The 17,628-nt window shown below is 42.8% G+C and overlaps 2 protein-coding genes across 4 annotated transcripts in view; one reads left to right on the top strand and one right to left on the bottom strand.

Moving 5' to 3' along the window:
- Positions 1–9,442, bottom strand: part of babam1 (BRISC and BRCA1 A complex member 1) — a 25,696-nt gene extending 16,254 nt beyond the window's left edge. For 2 of the 3 annotated variants that reach the window (XM_062395318.1, XM_062395320.1), the window contains exon 1: positions 9,301–9,440. The gene's annotated coding sequence lies outside the window, so the exon portion shown is untranslated. Of the gene's footprint in view, positions 1–9,300 lie in introns of all 3 variants that reach the window. The other variant, XM_062395319.1, reaches the window with a different exon arrangement.
- Positions 8,596–17,628, top strand: LOC133960589 (nuclear receptor subfamily 2 group F member 6-like). The gene is made up of 5 exons (XM_062395315.1): positions 8,596–9,500; positions 10,547–10,641; positions 13,604–13,938; positions 14,283–14,529; positions 15,158–17,628. The coding sequence occupies exons 1-5, from the start codon at positions 9,232–9,234 to the stop codon at positions 15,430–15,432; spliced, it is 1,221 nt and encodes a 406-aa protein (XP_062251299.1). The 5' UTR covers positions 8,596–9,231; the 3' UTR covers positions 15,433–17,628.

Genomic DNA, 17,628 nt, shown 5'->3' with positions numbered 1-17,628 from the left:
GCCTGAATCCTACCACTCAACTGTCATGAAGCTTTCAGACTGAAGTCGGAGACTTTTCCTGATACTTTCCGGAAGGGGCTGTATGAGAGAATAAAAAGATCTGAGTCAGTTGCTCTCGACATTTCCTGGACCTTGCCCTGCCAGCCCCCTGGTAGAATGGACCCAGGTCTGGACATTGACTTGATGTCTGAAAAGAGCCTTAGTGTGCCAGTGCTTTTTCAGTTCAGACAAACACACCACAGATCAGTGTCCTGTCCAAGAAAAACAATCTGCAGAGCAGATGAGCTAATGAGGTCACTCAGCTTCTCAGCTTGGTGCGGTAGATTACAGCAATAAGGTGTTTAGGGAGGAAAGGCGGCTGGGGGAGTGGCCTGGGCCTAATCCTGTTAAAGCATTTTAGTCGTCTTCACAGAGCTGATTAGGTTAATATTCTGTCATCCTCAGCATCTTAGTTGACTAATGTCTGGCAAATAGCAGAGGGCACATCAGGGAGCAACAGATTGGACACAGATTGGACAACAGATTTAAGTTGGCTATTTGTAACTCGATCAAATTGTTGTGGCTGTGCAAAGTGTTACGTTAATGCCCTGTCTGAAAATGTCAGGCTTCGTGGAATATATGCAAAGAAGATCATCTTTTAAACGGGTAATCTGCTCACAATATATTGACAGCATGTCAATAGTAACCACTTTAAAGCTAGAGGAAAACATTCAGCTACAAAGTTTGCTTTGAATAACCCTAACCTCTGCAACCTCTTCAGCTGATTACACTCTAATACTGTCTACACAATTACAGATCAAACCATTAAATCAACACATTCATACACCATGGCTTGGAACAGGGGAAACGATCTTCATGGGCCATTTAGAATGCGTAGGATGAACCAAAATATAACCGTTTGGTTTACAGCATGTTTCAGGGATCAGCATGACCAGCATGTCCCGTCCAAACTGCTTTGCCCCTTGGTTTTTCAACATGTTTTCCTGTTGTCTCTTGATGGTGCCATCACTTCTTTGAAAAACACTTCTTCACCAAAACGCAATGAAACGGATTCCTAGAAGGATTCGCCCGTTGCAGCCATTGTTCTCAGAAAATAGGACAATCTAGTTGTGTCACTGTGACGCAATCAGTCCTCCATTGCACCGCAGATGAATGATGCCTCTGTCTTTATCCATAAAAATCAAGGAAAACATCTATAAAAGTGACCTGAGCTGCTTTGCTTAGTGTGCGGCCAAAGTAAAATTTGCATTTGGTATTTAAAACTTTATATGGTAAGCTGGAACAATAACTTTACAGAAGACAGAAGGTCAAAATTTGCAACTACTTTTTTCCTGAACTCTCACATAAATTAGATAGGACTTCACGTAGGAGTCAAACAACGCTGGTACATGGTAATTTGATATGAACAACAGGTCAAATGAGAAGAGCACATGTACTGTGAGAAGTGTCCCTGGTAGTGATGAGCCCACAGAGCATCATCACCCAGAACTGTAGTGGCCCTCTGCCCTGGTGAGGGTTCCAGTGTGCGTCAGCCGGGAACCTGCTTATAGCCAAAGAAAAGCACTGAACTGAACAGAGACCAGCTGCTGAAGAATAGTCCAGCATTTGCCAACTTAAGAGCTAAGACCTATGGAAGTTCCCCAATTGGCTGATAGACGAAACCTGAATTGATTGATAATTTATTTTCCCGTTTTTTAACAAGATAAATTGCAATGAGGAAAACAACTTGTATCTCAAGGGAAACCTGGACAGGACAAGCAGCATTTCAAGTTTTAGACTCAACAATCCAACCCTCATCCATCTCGCTTATCCTTTGGAAGAGCTCAGCGGGGAGGGGGGGGGGGGGGGGGTGACACACCCTAGACAGGTAACCAGTCCATCACAGGGCTGACATACAGAGACAAACAACCCTCCATGCAAATGTTCGCACAATGGACAATTTAGAGCATCCAATTAACCACAGCTGCATGTCTTTGGAGTGGGGGAGGAGACCAGAGCATCCAACGGCCCCCTCAACGTCAATCATCCGCACTAAATTGCAAACTCACAGTTATCAATCAATTATACATACCTGACCGTTTCCATTAGGATCCTGAATTATTCCCTGGGAAAAAGTAAAGAAACAACAAAGACAATCCACCACATTGTCCGGATCCATGCCAAACTTTAACAGCTTCTTTCCGTGCCCAAATCCCAAAGTTTCCTGGGAAATAATTCTATCTTTACTAACGGACAAGTGGGGTGAAAACATAACCTCTTTGGCCGAGTTCACCAGGTGACAATGTATGAAGCTCAATGAATATAAATAAAGTTAAAAAATAATTATGAATAATGACAATAAGCTGCTAAACTGTGCGAGTAAGCAGCAGGTCAAAATAAACAACATTCAGCCTTACAGAAAGTAAAAGAGTAATATTGCATGTATTAATACTGTATTAAACAATATTGTATGTAGTAATATTGAAAAGCAGGGATCAAGGCTAAATAAGAGTGACGGATTATTGTCTCTGTTTAACCTCATTCTGTCTTTTCTTATCTTTATAGCAAACACATGGAAAAAGGCTTCTCTGCCGTTACAGTACACACATCTATTGACTCCTCTTTAAACAATGGGAGTATACTTGTTCACAGTGAACACTTGATAGCTGATTTGAATGACAACACAACGCACCAAATGGGAAGTTTCCCACCACCTCCAGCAGGTCCTGTGCAGGGACGAGGGCAAATATTGATTGGACACCGTGTGTTGCTCCGGAGTCACCCCAGCAGATGTTTTTCTTTGGCAGGTCCCACTGCCCTGTTTATTTTAAATTGCTCCGTCATTCGCTCGAGGTCAAAGGCCCGAGGATGGAGAACGTGTTGTGAGAAGAAGGTGGGACAGAGAGACAGGAGGGCGAGAGGGGAGAAGATGTTTTTTCCTCCGGCTTCTGGGCCAAAGGGCAGCGGGGCTAATGAGGAAGGAGCAGGGAGTCATGTGCTCTCGCTTGTTCACGCAGAGCTACTCCTCCGAGTTAAAGTTTAACCCCGGTTCTCAAATTCCTCTACACTTTAGGTAATGCAGTTAACACATTGCCAGACTAATATACAGGCCACCACTTACATAGAATTGGTTCAATCCTCTCAAACTAGGGTCAAATTTCAGGGAATGCTCCAAAACAAAAGAGGACTAAAACAGCAGGAGGATTTTGTACCAGTTAAGCAGGGAGGATTTTTTTTCATTGAATACACTGTTTACTTTGAATATCATCTGACACAAGCCTGCATAATCTCCTTGGTTGAAGAGATTAAAGAACGAGAGACCTAAAGCTCTGCTGAACAGGTGATCACAACGCAGCAGCTCTAGCAGCCTTCAGGATTTCAACTGGTTCAGGCCCTCATGAAAGTTCCGTGTCAGACATGATGCACTGTCTTTCCTGAAAGTTCCCAGAGCGGCTGAGAACGCAAATGTCTGAGTCAGTTGCTCCAGACATCTTCCAGAACTATCTGGCAGCCCGCTTTTAAAATGGATGTGTTGATGATATAGAATAGAATTTAAGACAATATTCGAGAGCCTTTATCGGTAAGGCCCGACGCTGATGAATGTGAATTACCCAGGGCTGTATGTGCATGTCTCTGTGTGTGTACAGTATTTGTGCACTGTTCAGGTGAGTACACTGAATGTTAATCTGCTTCACTCTGCGCTCACTGTTGAGAAAATGCACCGACTCCGTCACAGTTGACTTCACGCTGAGAGCAGCTGCATTCCTGACCTGCAGTTCAAAGAGCAACACACACACGCATGCGCACACGCACGCACACACGCACGCACAACTCCCAGGTATGTAAGGCATATGTATTTTTGCAGAAGGGCACATGCATGTTCTTCCAAAAAAAGACACACACATTCAAAAACTCAACACAACATTGCTGTAACTGAGCCACAACAGTCAGACACGAATGTGACTGTGACCCTGTTCTTTCAAACACTGCAGCTGCTGCCGGGCTGCAAACATGAACGGTCCTGTTCTGACTTCACACTGCAAACCTGCAGAAAAGTCCTGCAACAGAAACATGTGGGGACAGAAAGGTCAGTGATCTGACCTCGGAGAAATGTGGTCCTCCTCTCACTGCCTGTTTCAACCGATCACCCTTGATTACTTCACTGGTCGTCACTGTCACAATGTTCACTGACATTGTTCCACGTGTCTCTGAGCTTTAGAAGCAGCGGAAGTCTTGTTTTTCTTTTTACTGTGTCAAAGATTAAATTAACTCTGGAAACAGGATTACAACACCGAACTTTACAAAGTGTGCTTGTTAAACAACAACAACATTTCCAAATAACATAACTCACTTCATTTTCTTCCAATTATTCCCTTAATTGTCTCAATCAACTGCTTAAGAGGAATCAAACATATAAAATCGAACTATCTGCAGAGGAAAAAAGAGAAGCATCGTAATTACAGATGACTTTAAGATAACGCAAAAAACTTTGAGATGTGTATCAGCCTAAAACACAAGAGCCTCAGTGGCAGTTTGCCTACAAGACAGGTGTCTCCAGGACTCATGGGTTGGAATGTCAACATGTTGGTCGTTATGTTCCGTCAATCCCATCACATAATCTCTAGATTTTTAAATTTTGAAGTATTCATATAACACTCAAGTTAATCTTGATGATGTTTTCCTGCACGTGGCATCTATTGCACTTCTGTCCGTCCTGGGAGAGGGATCCCTCACATGTGGCTCTCTCTGAGGTTTCTACGTATTTTTACCCTGTTAAAGGGTTTTTAGTAGTTTTTCCTTACTCTTGCTGAGGGTTAAGGACAGAGGATTTCACACCCTGTTAAAGCCCTATGAGACTTATTGTAATTTGTGAATATGGGCTATACAAATAAAATTTGATTGATTGATTGATTAATTTTATTTTGTTACACTACATCATAAGCTCAGTAGCAAACATATCTTGAGATCAACAAGTTTTTTCGAAAATTTCCTCATGAAAACAATTGTGAACATTTTCCCTCTGTATATGCACCTGTGATATATGCATTATAAAAACATATATATTTAATACATAAGTATATATGTATTGTTTTATTTCCCTCAGATGCTGTAGATTTTTCTCATTTTTCAAACCTCGTTGTTGTTGTTACCGTTTCATGAGAAAATATCACTCAGTACTCCACATGGTCGGACCGCTGCAAGCACACATAGACAGAGGCTTAAAGGAAAGCACTAATTCAACTTGCAGCAGCTTAGCTTGGCCCCTGATAACCTCTTAACCAAACAAAAGGCCTATCCATGCACAATGAGTCTCGCTGTGACGGATGTGGGCTAAAGTTGCCTTATGCGCACATTAAAGAGGCTGAATTAACCTCAGTGAAGAAACTAAAATCCTTTCCTCTCCTGCCAAACTTTGTTTTTGTATGTAACTCTATGCTCCTTTGACATCTGGGCCCTTTTTAAAAGAGAAATATCATATTCCTTTGAAGGTCCAGGGGACACAATGTTTTGTCATTTGGGAGGAATTCCTGTAAAACCATGTAATGAGCAAACACTTTTTGGGACATAGAGCTTCTTGTAAGCAGCCATGTTAGTAAGCAGCAGTGAATACCTCCTCTGTGGGTTTTTTCCCCTCCTGCGTTCGGAGGCTGTTATTGGAAACCTTGGTTGCCGGCTCTGATTGTTTATTTTGTCCTCCCTGTTTTTGTGAAGTTCTTCATGTGACAGTGCTGTTGGTGTGACAGACAAAGCAGGCCAGAGATTCCACAGGAGCACCGCCTACTGCCAAGACGATGGATCAGTTACAAAGACAATCATAATTGGGTTTGTGAAACAGAGAGTATATATACAGTAACACAATGCTTTTGTTGTTAACATGAATAATGCAGAGTCTAAGTTAAAGGGCTGTTCTTCCAGTTTTAAGCCCAGTTTACACATTAGCACTATGTCAAAATTACATTTGAATTAATTTGTTAATCTGTTCTTGTCCTCAACATTGTCTTAAAATGTGGCAAAGAACATGCAGTTGTTTTTTTTTAATCAGATGTTTCTACTTAATTTAAAGAAACATGGTATAACAATACAGCCCATTCCCCAGATCCAGGTCACTGATCCCAGCAAATCATCCCTGCAAAACATCCTTGAGGTTCATTAAGAGTGAGTACCAAGATTCTTCCACTAAATTAACTCAAGTATAAATTGAAAAGAAACTAAAAGTTACTGGCGACAGTGTTCCAGAATCATAAACACTTCCAGAACGTACGGACGGAACATTCTCAGCTTATTAACACTTCATCAAAATCCTCATCATCTGTTTTCAGGGCTTTAAGGGATTTTGCTGTTAAACAAGCTGGAAACACACAAGCTGGACTCGGGAGGCAAAGTGCGGTGTCACTTTGTTGTTTCAACCCCGTCCACGTGCAGAAGTGAGAACAAGTGACCAAAAGGGAACTTCCTATCAATGGACTATTGTCAGCACAATTTACAGACCATGTAATTCTACGTAGGCACCAGCCTCAGTGACTCCCCCCGCGACCCTCAGTGGGTAAGTGGTATAGATAATGGATGGATGTAATTCTAGGGATATAAATCACACTGACCTAGAATCTGTTTATGACTAATTAAATATGGTAAGATAAGATCTGGTTACATATAGGTAACTAAATCATCTTGTTAATGTTAGGGAGCTATTGTGGTTACGGTTGATAAAATACTGAATTGACTAGCATGCCTCTAATCAGAGGCCTCTTACACAAAAGTCTGACCTGCACTCTGCAATCTCCACATCAATACTTTCTGCCTCACTACATTTATGGCACAGATTCTGCATTGTCTCTGAGCTCTAGCGTTTCATGGAACACAGAATTGTTCAATATGCATAAGTAAAAGGGCAGGTTTTAAAGATTTGAGCAAAAAGTCAGGATATCTTTATCTCTGCTTCACTGATTTTACGCGTTCTATAAACAAATATGCTTCTTACAAGTCAGACTACTTTATAGACACACAGAACCATATTGCCTTGCTTATTAGAAATATAACCAGTAGCATCCAGGACCCCGCGGCTCCCCAGGATCTCTGGCATCTTTCCCACTGACCTGTGAGTGTGTGCAGCAGGTGTGAAAAGGAGCCGGTGGCCATATCATATAACCTTTTGACAAGTTGCTCAACAACAGCGGGCCCTCCTTGTTATTATTGGGTCAACAAAGATCGGAGGAAGTCTCAAGGATTAGAGTGGAGTGGAGAACATGAGTGCAAGTGCCATGCGCTCGCTGTACGTCGACCAGAGGACCCCCACCCCTCTTTGTCTCTCTGCAGTGTTGAGGTTAACTACCCCTTGCTCCCGGGCTGGCCTGAGGTCAGGGGGAGAACGGGAGAACAGGCAGCCAGTGTGTGTGTGTGTGTGTGCGCGAGTGTGTGTGTGTGTGGCTGCAGCCCACTCTGTGCTCTTTGACTCCTCTGGCCTTATAAGGCATCCAGTGTCATGGCAACGGCAGGGCTTGAATAGCAGTGTCAAATCCCTCAGCACACAGACACAGCTCACTCTCTCGAAAGGAGGGAGCGAGGCAGAGACACGCAGAGAGAGAGAGCGAGTGAGCAGGGATCGAGAGGAGCAGGAGAGGAGGCTATCGTCTGGCTTTCACTAAAAGGTCTGTGACCGGGTTTTTCCTGCGCCTGTTTGCCTAATTTATTCCTGCGGGGGCCGGCAGAAAGAAAGGCGGAGAGGAAGAAAAAAAAAGGACAGACGGAATGGTAAAAGAGTGCAACAGAACACCGTGACTCGCTGACAGGGAATGCAGAACGGTTCTGGCCTCTGGTTGTTACTGCTGGATGGACAAGCACTGACAAAACGAGAGAAGAGAGGAGCCTATGACTGAGGAGGGTGTTGAACTCGGCTTTTGTTTTGGCTTGTTGTTTTTTCGGTGACATCTGAGCCTCTGACACCACAAACTCTGGAGCAACAAGAAAACGTCATTTCACCACAGACAACAGAAGAGCACCGAGTCCTTTCACGAACTCCGTTGCTGCAGAAACCACATTTTCGAGGACTAAAAAAAACGAGGGTATTGTCTTTCCCACCACGCTTCTAATTTGAATATCAAGAGGGGGGGGGGATCATTGTCTGCATATGGTTCATTTCAGGGCACAAATGTGTTTCTGAGCCAAACTACTATTTGTGTATAAAAGCTAAAGTTTGTTTACTCTCAGAAAACCAAAGACAAGGACAGAATCCAATTCTAAAACTCCCCAGACTTTTTTTTCTTTTTCGTATTAAATTTCCAAAATAAAATAAGGTCTTATTTCTTCCTTCTCATCGCTATCACTTCAATTACAGCCTCGACAAGTCAAGAGTGCGTCTGGACTAGAACTGCCTCAGATCGGCAGATAACACCTCTGCACGGCAGGAACTGGTTGGACTAGTTTAAAAGTTGGAAGAGAGGGCAGGGCAGTTTAACCCTGCCTGAAGGAGACCTGTGTTATTTCCCTCCTACTTGCTTGTCCTTTTGGGAGAAAGTCATGCGCTGAGAGAGAGAGAGAGAGAGAGAGAGAGAGAGAGAGAGAGAGAGAGAGAGAGAGAGAGAGAGAGAGAGAGAGAGAGAGAGAGAGAGAGAGAGAGAGAGAGAGAGAGAGAGAGAGAGAGAGAGAGAGAGAGAGAGAGAGAGAGAGAGAGAGAGAGAGAGAGAGAGAGACTGTCTTTCTTTTTGTTTTTGGGGACTGACTCTTGTTTTCTCCCTTGCCGCTATGCTTAAGGATAGGTGAGGTTTTTTTTAACTTCTTCCTGGGGGGGAGATAGAGAGAGAGAAAGTGAGAGGGAGAAGGAGGGAGTAATTTATTGTTTCCTGTGAAAAGAGCAAGGCTGCGCCCTTTTCTCCTGCATGAACTCTGAACCACTAAATGTGTGTCTGAAGTTTTCTCAGACCTTGGGAGCCATTGATCGGAGGTCAGGGCAGAGAACAGAGGGGTGAAAGACAAGAGCAGAGCGAGCAGGGGGATTAAAGAAGAGAGAGAGAAAACCGCACTGGGAAGGACCTCCAGGTCAGTCTCAGCAGACGGCGGAGGAGCGTAAGGTCAACACGGAGGAGCCGGGACAACTTTTCATCACAGTTTTTGGACAAAACCTGCCGTGAATTACAAACCCGGAGCCACGGTCTTCAAGTGTGGAAGCAATTTTTAGACTTAGAGGGTAACTAGGAGCTGGGGGCACAGGGCGGGTCTGTGAATGATCCATTCACAGGACTGCACGTCTCAGAGAATATGGCCATGGTGAGCGGGGGATGGGGCAACCCCAATGGGGACACTAATGGACTGGGGGAGAAGGCTTACCTGAAGAGGGAGGAAGAGGACGGATCGCCCCAGGCCGGCAGCAGCGACGTGGACGTCGGGGACGAGGACAAGGCCTGCGTGGTGGACTGTGTGGTGTGTGGGGACAAGTCCAGTGGGAAGCACTACGGCGTGTTCACCTGCGAGGGCTGTAAGAGCTTCTTCAAGAGGAGCATCAGGCGGAGCCTCAACTACTCGTGCAGGTAGGAGCTATGAGCTGCTGGGAGATGAAGTTGATGTTAAAATTATTTTTTTTTTTACATGAATGTTTAACGTAGAGTTTGACAAGGCACATTGAATAAATCAAAATCTTATTTTTGGATCTGAAACTGAAACGGAATAGTTTCAGTAGAGTTTAATTTATTAATAATACCCTGCAATGTAGTTTTAAGAACATATAAGTGTTAATTCATATATTTGACAACAATGATAACTTATCCTGTGGACACACATAAGTGGATGCTACCATATAAACAGAAAATGGATAATATATGATACTTAAGTAAAAGACATATTTAATAACATAAAATATGTCTTCATAGATGAATAAAAATACTTAATGTTAAAGTCCTAAAATCTGCAGACAAATATATTAAAGTGCGTCATAAATAAATAACTGTGTGTTTATGAGCAAGTTAACATCTTAACAAGCCATTACACAGGCATTCAAATTCACAAAGGAAACAGCCGATGATTTGTTCCAACCTTGGACATGTCTCACAAACAGCGAGAGGATAGAAAGAAAAAAAAAGAAAGAAACGAAAGCCCTGAGGGTCAGTCATGTGAGGATGGATTGCATCAGAAGGTCAACATTCCCATTACTCTTCACCACAGGAACACAATGTCACAACTCTGCTCTCACACATGGAGCCTTCAGCCGCTGTGTACAGTTATTTTCTTCCACATAATAAGCCTCTGTCTGAATGGAAGGTGTCTTTGTGGAGGTTCTGTCGCATCCAGGGCTGAAGAAAAAGGGCCTCCCTTGTTGCCAGGCCTCGTCCTGCTGTAAATGGCAACGCGAGGGCGTGTGTGGCTGATGATTTACAAAGGTCACAGCCTTGATAGCTTTTCAGCTCGCACAGTTCACTCATCACAGGGGTCAGCGTGAAGGGGAGGGGGGACAGACTTTCATGTTGGAAATAATTTAAAGCTCTTTGACTGGTTTCCAAATTACTATCATGAAATATTACAGCTTGTTAAAAGGTTTTTTTGGAGCTCTGACGTTTTATCTTTTGTTTCCTATGGGCAGATCGAATCGAGAATGCCAGATCGACCAGCATCACCGGAACCAGTGCCAATACTGTCGGCTGAAGAAATGTTTCCGAGTTGGGATGAGAAAAGAAGGTATCAGATCTCTGTCCTCCATGTTAACAGCAGACTAACACTTTTTCAGGATTAGCTAACACACAAATCAAGCAGTGAATCATGTCGTATTAGTCTCCGAGGTTAGTGTCGGGATCCCACCTTTGGCATTTATTTAAGATTCTTCACCTAAAGGGGCAATAATCAATATTTTGATCCTAACTATGTGTTAAATTAATACAGGGTTGGGCAATAAAATAAGTTTCATCGATAGCAATAGGACAGAAGTCCAATTTATATCAATATAACACTTATACATTGTGTAAGCACAGTGAGGAGGTATAACACATAATTGTAAATTAGTTTGTTGCATGTGAATTGTTTGTTAGTCTCTGCTCATAAAAACAAGATTTAAACCACAACTTTAACTCAGGAACAAAACCTTGTTTATAAACTAAGAAATAATAATGTGACATCTACCATGGTAATTATTGATATCCACAAATGTTTGAGATTTTGGTCTTGAGATCAATTCTGGATAATTCTTCCAGCCCTGAATCATGAAGTGAAAGTTTGTCATGGTTTTATCACCTGACTCAGCTCTGTGGAGCTTCTTTCAGCTGGCTTTGGCTTTTAAAGAGCACAACTTCACTGCTCTGGTTTCCTCCCATCACTCACCAGTGCACGTTCCTCCTGTAGCAGCGACCTGCTTAACAGACCAGTGCTGTGGTCAACCTGCTCAGCACCAACACACAGGAAATGTCCCAAAATGGTGAACACAACACTTTAACGTCCATTTCTACACGCTTATACTTCTCTATGTGTACTTACATCCCCGTGACAGGAGGAGGCAGCGTTCCTGGAAACAAGCTAGGCTAGCCACTTAGCTGTTAGCCATAAAGTAAACAACCCGTACTCCGCGTGCTCACCTGTAGGAGCATGCGCGCGTGCAACTTCCGGTAAAGAAAGTTACGCAGGAAGAAAGATGGAGGACGGAGGTGAGCGCTGATGGCGCCATGTTGCTTTTATTATGGAAATTCATGTTAGTTAGTGGAACTCGGCTCAACAAAATATGATTAATACATGAAATATGAGAAAAATCATAAAATTGACTAAATGATATACAAAATTTATATTCATTAAACAAGCATACAAGTTTTATAATAAGATAAAATAGATATTAGTCCTACGATGGGGACATTTGCGGTATTACAGCAGCAAGAGTCTAATGTAAGGTAATGTAAAAAATATAGAAAAATATAAATGGAATAAAAACTAATATAAACAGTATAAAAACAAGATAGATATGTGCAGTGTGGGAATATGTACGTGAGATTAGTTACAATACAACCCACATTAACAGAACTATGAATTAACTCTTAAAGGATTGTAACAAGTAGTCAAATATCACCAGTTATTATTGTGTCCACACTCACCCCACACACACACACACAAACACACACACTAACCCCACACGGACACACACACACCCCTACACACACACTGAAACCTTCTTCTTTGAGAGAAACAGCCGCTGACATTTGCCACTGACCAGGCACAATATTTATACTGTCAACCAAAGCATGTTTTCACGCTGGTGCTCGACTCCCTGCAGCTGTTGTGCTTCAGGGACGAGGGGCCAACTGGAGGCGTCCATGTTTGATTCTATAGATTAACAGAGCAGAACTGCTGCAAGCTGGTTAAAACCCACTGGTCTGATGCCATAAGACAAATTAATTACAGTTTATAATGTTCTCCATCTCAGCAGGGTTGATCAAGAACCATGAATGGCCTGGTGTTATTATTTTCATTTCAATTAACAACCCAAGTCTTACCATTACATCACAAGTGTTTTAAGTTACTGCTGATGTCTGTAAGAAGTCTGGTGACAGGGAAGTCTGTAATTGTGTCCGAGCCTAAGCCTTCTTGTATTTCAGTCTGTGTCAGTGGACACCTCCACTTCTCCTATACATAATGTGCTCTGAGGTGACAGCGTGCCAGCGGTTATATTGGGTCTGGTTATTAATGAACCATGCTGACCGTGGCCATGACGCAGGCGGCATTGTTTCCACATTACCTGGAAGCGTCTGTTTCACCTTTGACCCTGTCAGAGAAGCAGCCACGTTGACAGCTTCAGTCACTTTTTTTGGCACAAGACAGAGCACTCACCTTGGGATACTGGTATTAGATTTCAACCACTAAGAATTACAATGACATAAAGCTATGTCATTATCAGTGTATTTAACTAATGATTGTTTCTACCTCATTATAATTGGTGGTGAAAGTAAATGTATTTAATACCTGGAGCTATTGTAGGCTGGATGCTATCAAAGGTCGTCTTATATTATCACTGTTCAAAGAGCTGACAACATTTCTTGCAACACAGAGAAAATGTATTTTAAAAGTGTAAATGGTAAAGATAAAAACCCTTTTCAGTAATGTTACTTCAAAATTGTAAACCCATCTTCCATAACTTTCAACAACCAACATTCAAATTGAAGCTTTCAGCTGTAATTCTGTATGTCCTTGAATCAAAAGAGAACCAGACGACACTCAGAGGAGACAAGGACTCGTTGCTCAGAGAGCATGTGCCTCTTCTAAGGCTGCTTTTGACACAAGATAATATGTAGCTCATGTAAAATATTAAAATATATTTATTTTTCTAATATAGTGAGACATCTGGGTGTAATACAGCTGAAGGCAGACAAGCTTGTAATAGTGCCATAACCGCAATTCATGAAATGATAAAAAAAAACGTAAGACAATTGCCTGGAAGGGAAACAAATCATTGGTGGTGGTAGACATGCAGCACATAAGTTTGAGGCACAACATCCACACCTCCCTAACCTTAGTACAGTATTTGAGAAACTGTGGTTAAGCTTCACTCCTCGTCTCCTGCTTCAAATACCCATGGTTTCATTCTGAATGTGTGTTTGTAGAGAGTGAAAGAAAAATCTGATATTTTTCAGGCACTTCATCAGATTCTCCCTCTCTTGCTCTGCAGCTGTCCAGCGAGGTCGTATCCCTCCGTCCCACACGGGGATCAGCCCCAACTCCCTGGCAGGTGGAGTCGGGGGTGCGGGGCCCGGTCACCTCGGGGCTGAGTATTTCAACGGGCAGCCGGTTTCAGATCTCATCTCCCAGCTCCTCCGGGCTGAGCCATATCCCAGCAGCCGTTACGGGGGCCCCTACAGCCAGGCACAGATGCAGACTTCTGCGAGCGGGGCCTCCGTCATGGGCATTGACAGCATCTGTGAGCTGGCCGCCCGGCTCCTCTTCAGCACCATTGAGTGGGCCAGAAACATCCCATACTTCCCAGAGCTGCCAGTTTCAGAGCAGGTCAGAGGAGACATATGTTTCTTTTCAGTGCGGGTTACATCTACTGTGCATAATTTATAGTTTAAAAAAAATCGCCAACATTTTATGTAAAATCCTAGCCGATTATATCTCTTACGTCATGCTCACAAATTATGAGCACACAGATGTGAGATTACAAAGTAATAAAATGCATAACAGCTGGAATGCTTCGGTTTCGGGGTCATGACATTGTTCACATGTCATAGTTTACTGGGTCATTTGAATCAAACATCAATAACATTATCATTTCATTTCTATTGTGAAAACAACTTTCCAGACCCTCAACTCTAAAGTGACCCTTTCCTCACTTCCAACTGTTCCTACAGGTGGCGCTGCTGAGGCTGAGCTGGAGCGAGCTCTTCATCCTGAATGCGGCTCAGTCGGCTCTGCCCCTGCACATGGCTCCTCTGTTGGCCGCGGCTGGTTTCCACTCGTCTCCCATGTCTGCCGAGCGTGTGGTGTCCTTCATGGACCAGGTCAGAGTTTTTCAGGACCAGGTGGACAAGCTGAACCGGCTGCAGGTGGACTCCGCTGAGTACAGCTGCCTGAAAGCCATCGCACTGTTTTCTCCAGGTGGGTTTGGTTGATTTTCACAAGGTTATCTAAGTGATGAGAACAACAGTAGCTGGATGTATTTACTGTAAACTATCTTTTATATATGAAACCAAAACACAACTGTCTGTGTGTGGTATTAAACAAGGTCAGTGTCTGGGTCAACAGACTAAATCCCTGTGGTGGAGGAATTTTGATTTGACTCAGAATGACCTCTGACCTTACTGGTATGACCTCTAATCTGATTGACAGAAGGTTAGAAAAGAGAAAAGCTTTAATACAAAAAAAAATTCCTGCTGATTTTGCAGTTTCATGAAATATTACTACTTTACTACTTACTACTTTCATGTTAGTTTAATAAATATGATGCTCCCGCAAGTTATCTTAGCACAGAATAAAGACCAGAGCCAAGGGAACACACTCACCTACTAACTTTTAGGCACACTAATAAAATAACTTAAAGGTGTGATTTTTTAGCAGTCTATGAAAATATCATGAGAATTTTCTAATAATAGCCCACAAAACAGAAAAGAAGACTCAAGCGTAAAATTTGAAAGTTTTACATTTCTGATACAAACTATAAACATGCCAAAGGACAGAAGCAGGACATGTAAACGGTGACAATATCCTCTTTTGCTTTGCTCTACAGATGCATGTGGTCTGACTGACCCGGCCCATGTGGATTCCCTGCAGGAGAAGGCCCAGGTCGCCCTGACAGAGTATGAGAGAATGCAGTACCCCAACCAGCCTCAGAGATTCGGCCGGTTACTGCTGCGCCTCCCTGCTCTGCGCGCCGTGCCGGCCAACCTCATCTCTCAGCTCTTCTTCATGCGTCTGGTGGGCAAGACGCCCATCGAGACGCTGATCCGAGACATGCAGCTATCAGGGAGCTCCATCAGCTGGCCCTACGTCCCGGGACAGTAAACTCCCGGTGACGACCAGAGTGAGATGGACTGAGATCAGATAGGAAGTTCCCAGAGATGACACACTCGTACAAAGTGAATGTTATGAACACAAACTAAGTGATCAGTTTTTCCTCACTTAAGCCTTGTACAGTTTGGTGGTAGTCGCACCAGAAAACAAAAATGTACATTTGTTTGACGCACTTGACAGTTTTGTCCTCCGATCTCTCTTGGTCTCACTCTGGATAGAGGAAAAACAGGGCTTTAATTAAAATTCAGACTCTAACATGAGGCCATGTGCCTATACTACCTCCTTCCACATCACCTCATATGTGACTCAGTGTGACCCCAGGCCCGAGTGTTTTCCCTCTGCTTTGTGTTTGAGTCCAAATGAAGCCATAGCGGTGCCACTTTCCACAGACATCTTTCAAGTTATTTCATGTTTGGTATGTGGATGAAATATCATACGTTTTTACCAAATGTATTTGTGAAGACTGCAAAATGTCACCTTGCACAGCGTTGAAACAAAGAAGAGGTGCGAGCATCGTACTGCAGGTTCTACTCTATAAGGTACTGCCAGTGTGCCAGATGGGAAATGCTAAAGTATCGTACCAGAAGCTTCAAATGATTGTATCTTGAGGAAGATTATTGTACGTGACCAGGGTAGGGATGGGACGCTCAATACCAACGTTTGGAAGCTGTGTCGAGATTCCGAAATGTACCTTCCCCCCCTGCTGGAACAAGCTTAGCCGAGCGCTAACGTTGTGCTTGTGATTCACGTTCGTCATCACGAGCATGAAGTGTAATCAAAACATCGTACAAATACGCTAATTATCGTACATCTGGCAACACTGAGTACTACCAATAAATATTATGTATGGTATATATTTAAAGGCATAGTGAAGCATTTTGTGGATTAAGTTTATTTGCTCTCTTGCTGAGGGTCAGATACAAAGACTGACACCATGTCTGTACAGTAGCTGGCTAGCTGTCTAGCTGATGCTAATAACTTCCAGCAACTCTTAAGCTTGCTAGCTAATATGCTATATCATTTTTTTCCAATTGCACATAACTCTGCATACACTAGTTAAGGTTCTCAGCTTTTTTTTTTAGCAGCGATGCCGGCGGATATTTTGTCTATGACCAAAACGAGGCTAGCTGCTTCCCTGTCTTTCCAGTCTTTACGCTAAGCTAAGCTAAACAGCTGCTGGTTCCGTCATCCTATTGACTCTGAGGGTGGAATCCATCTTCTCATCCTCAACAAGAAAGCAAACAACTTTATTTTTCCAAAGTGCGGAACTATGCCTTCGATGTAGAACACGATAACGTTGTTCCAGTAGAAAGTTAAGTGGAGGAGAATATGCTCGGACACACCCTGGCTCGCTCAGTCACATCCCTGTCCAACATTATTACCTCATGTTTTATACATCAAAGATTGTATCGTGAACTGTTCATGTACTAATAATATAAAGGGATCAAATTATCACTATCGCAGAAACCACAGATAATAATATTCCCTTAAAAAAACCTGTCTGTCCTTCAGACTTCAGCCAAAATATGTTTTGAGTGTTTTAAAAATGTAAAGTTTGATGTAAGAGGGCACGTGAAGTTGATCCGATCATTTTAAAGGGAGTGGCACGGAGTCAAATTACTCTCACGCTTTTCTGCTGAATCTCTGCAGACTGGACATTGTGTCTTTTGCCTTTGTAAGGGCAGAGGTACTTCATTTTGTCACATGTTCGATCCCCTTTTCAAAAGAGTGTGCTGGTGCAAAGCGGTCACATCGACTACACTTATGCAAGGTCCTTGCAAGGTCGCGTGTTGAGGTTTAAAGGTCACGTTGTTTGTCGGTACTGAGATAAAAGGTACATTCATGGCTCGGTGTCACATGTGTTGGTCTTTCCACAATAATTGAGTGAAAGACAATTTTGGCTTTTAAAGTTTTGTATCCCCTAATCTTATCGGTTCTTATATCATATTAAAAAAAGAAGGTACCAATGACCACAATCCCTGAAGCAGCTCATCGTGCTCTCCCTGAATCACTCTGTGTTATTTGTTGGAATGTAAACTAGTGATCTGACTGTTTAGCTTTGCATTTAAAAGAAGTTTGTTTCTATGACCATGCCAAAACTTTAAAAAAAACAAAAACTAATGCAACAGATGTTCATATAGCTGACTGGTTATTTTTGCATTTCTGGAAATAAAAGAATGCACATTT

Source organism: Platichthys flesus, chromosome 9 (assembly GCF_949316205.1).
Source record: "Platichthys flesus chromosome 9, fPlaFle2.1, whole genome shotgun sequence".
NCBI lineage: Eukaryota > Metazoa > Chordata > Actinopteri > Pleuronectiformes > Pleuronectidae > Platichthys > Platichthys flesus.
The sequence above is the reverse complement of the archived record's forward strand: the minus strand, read 5'-3'. Positions and strand labels throughout refer to the sequence as shown.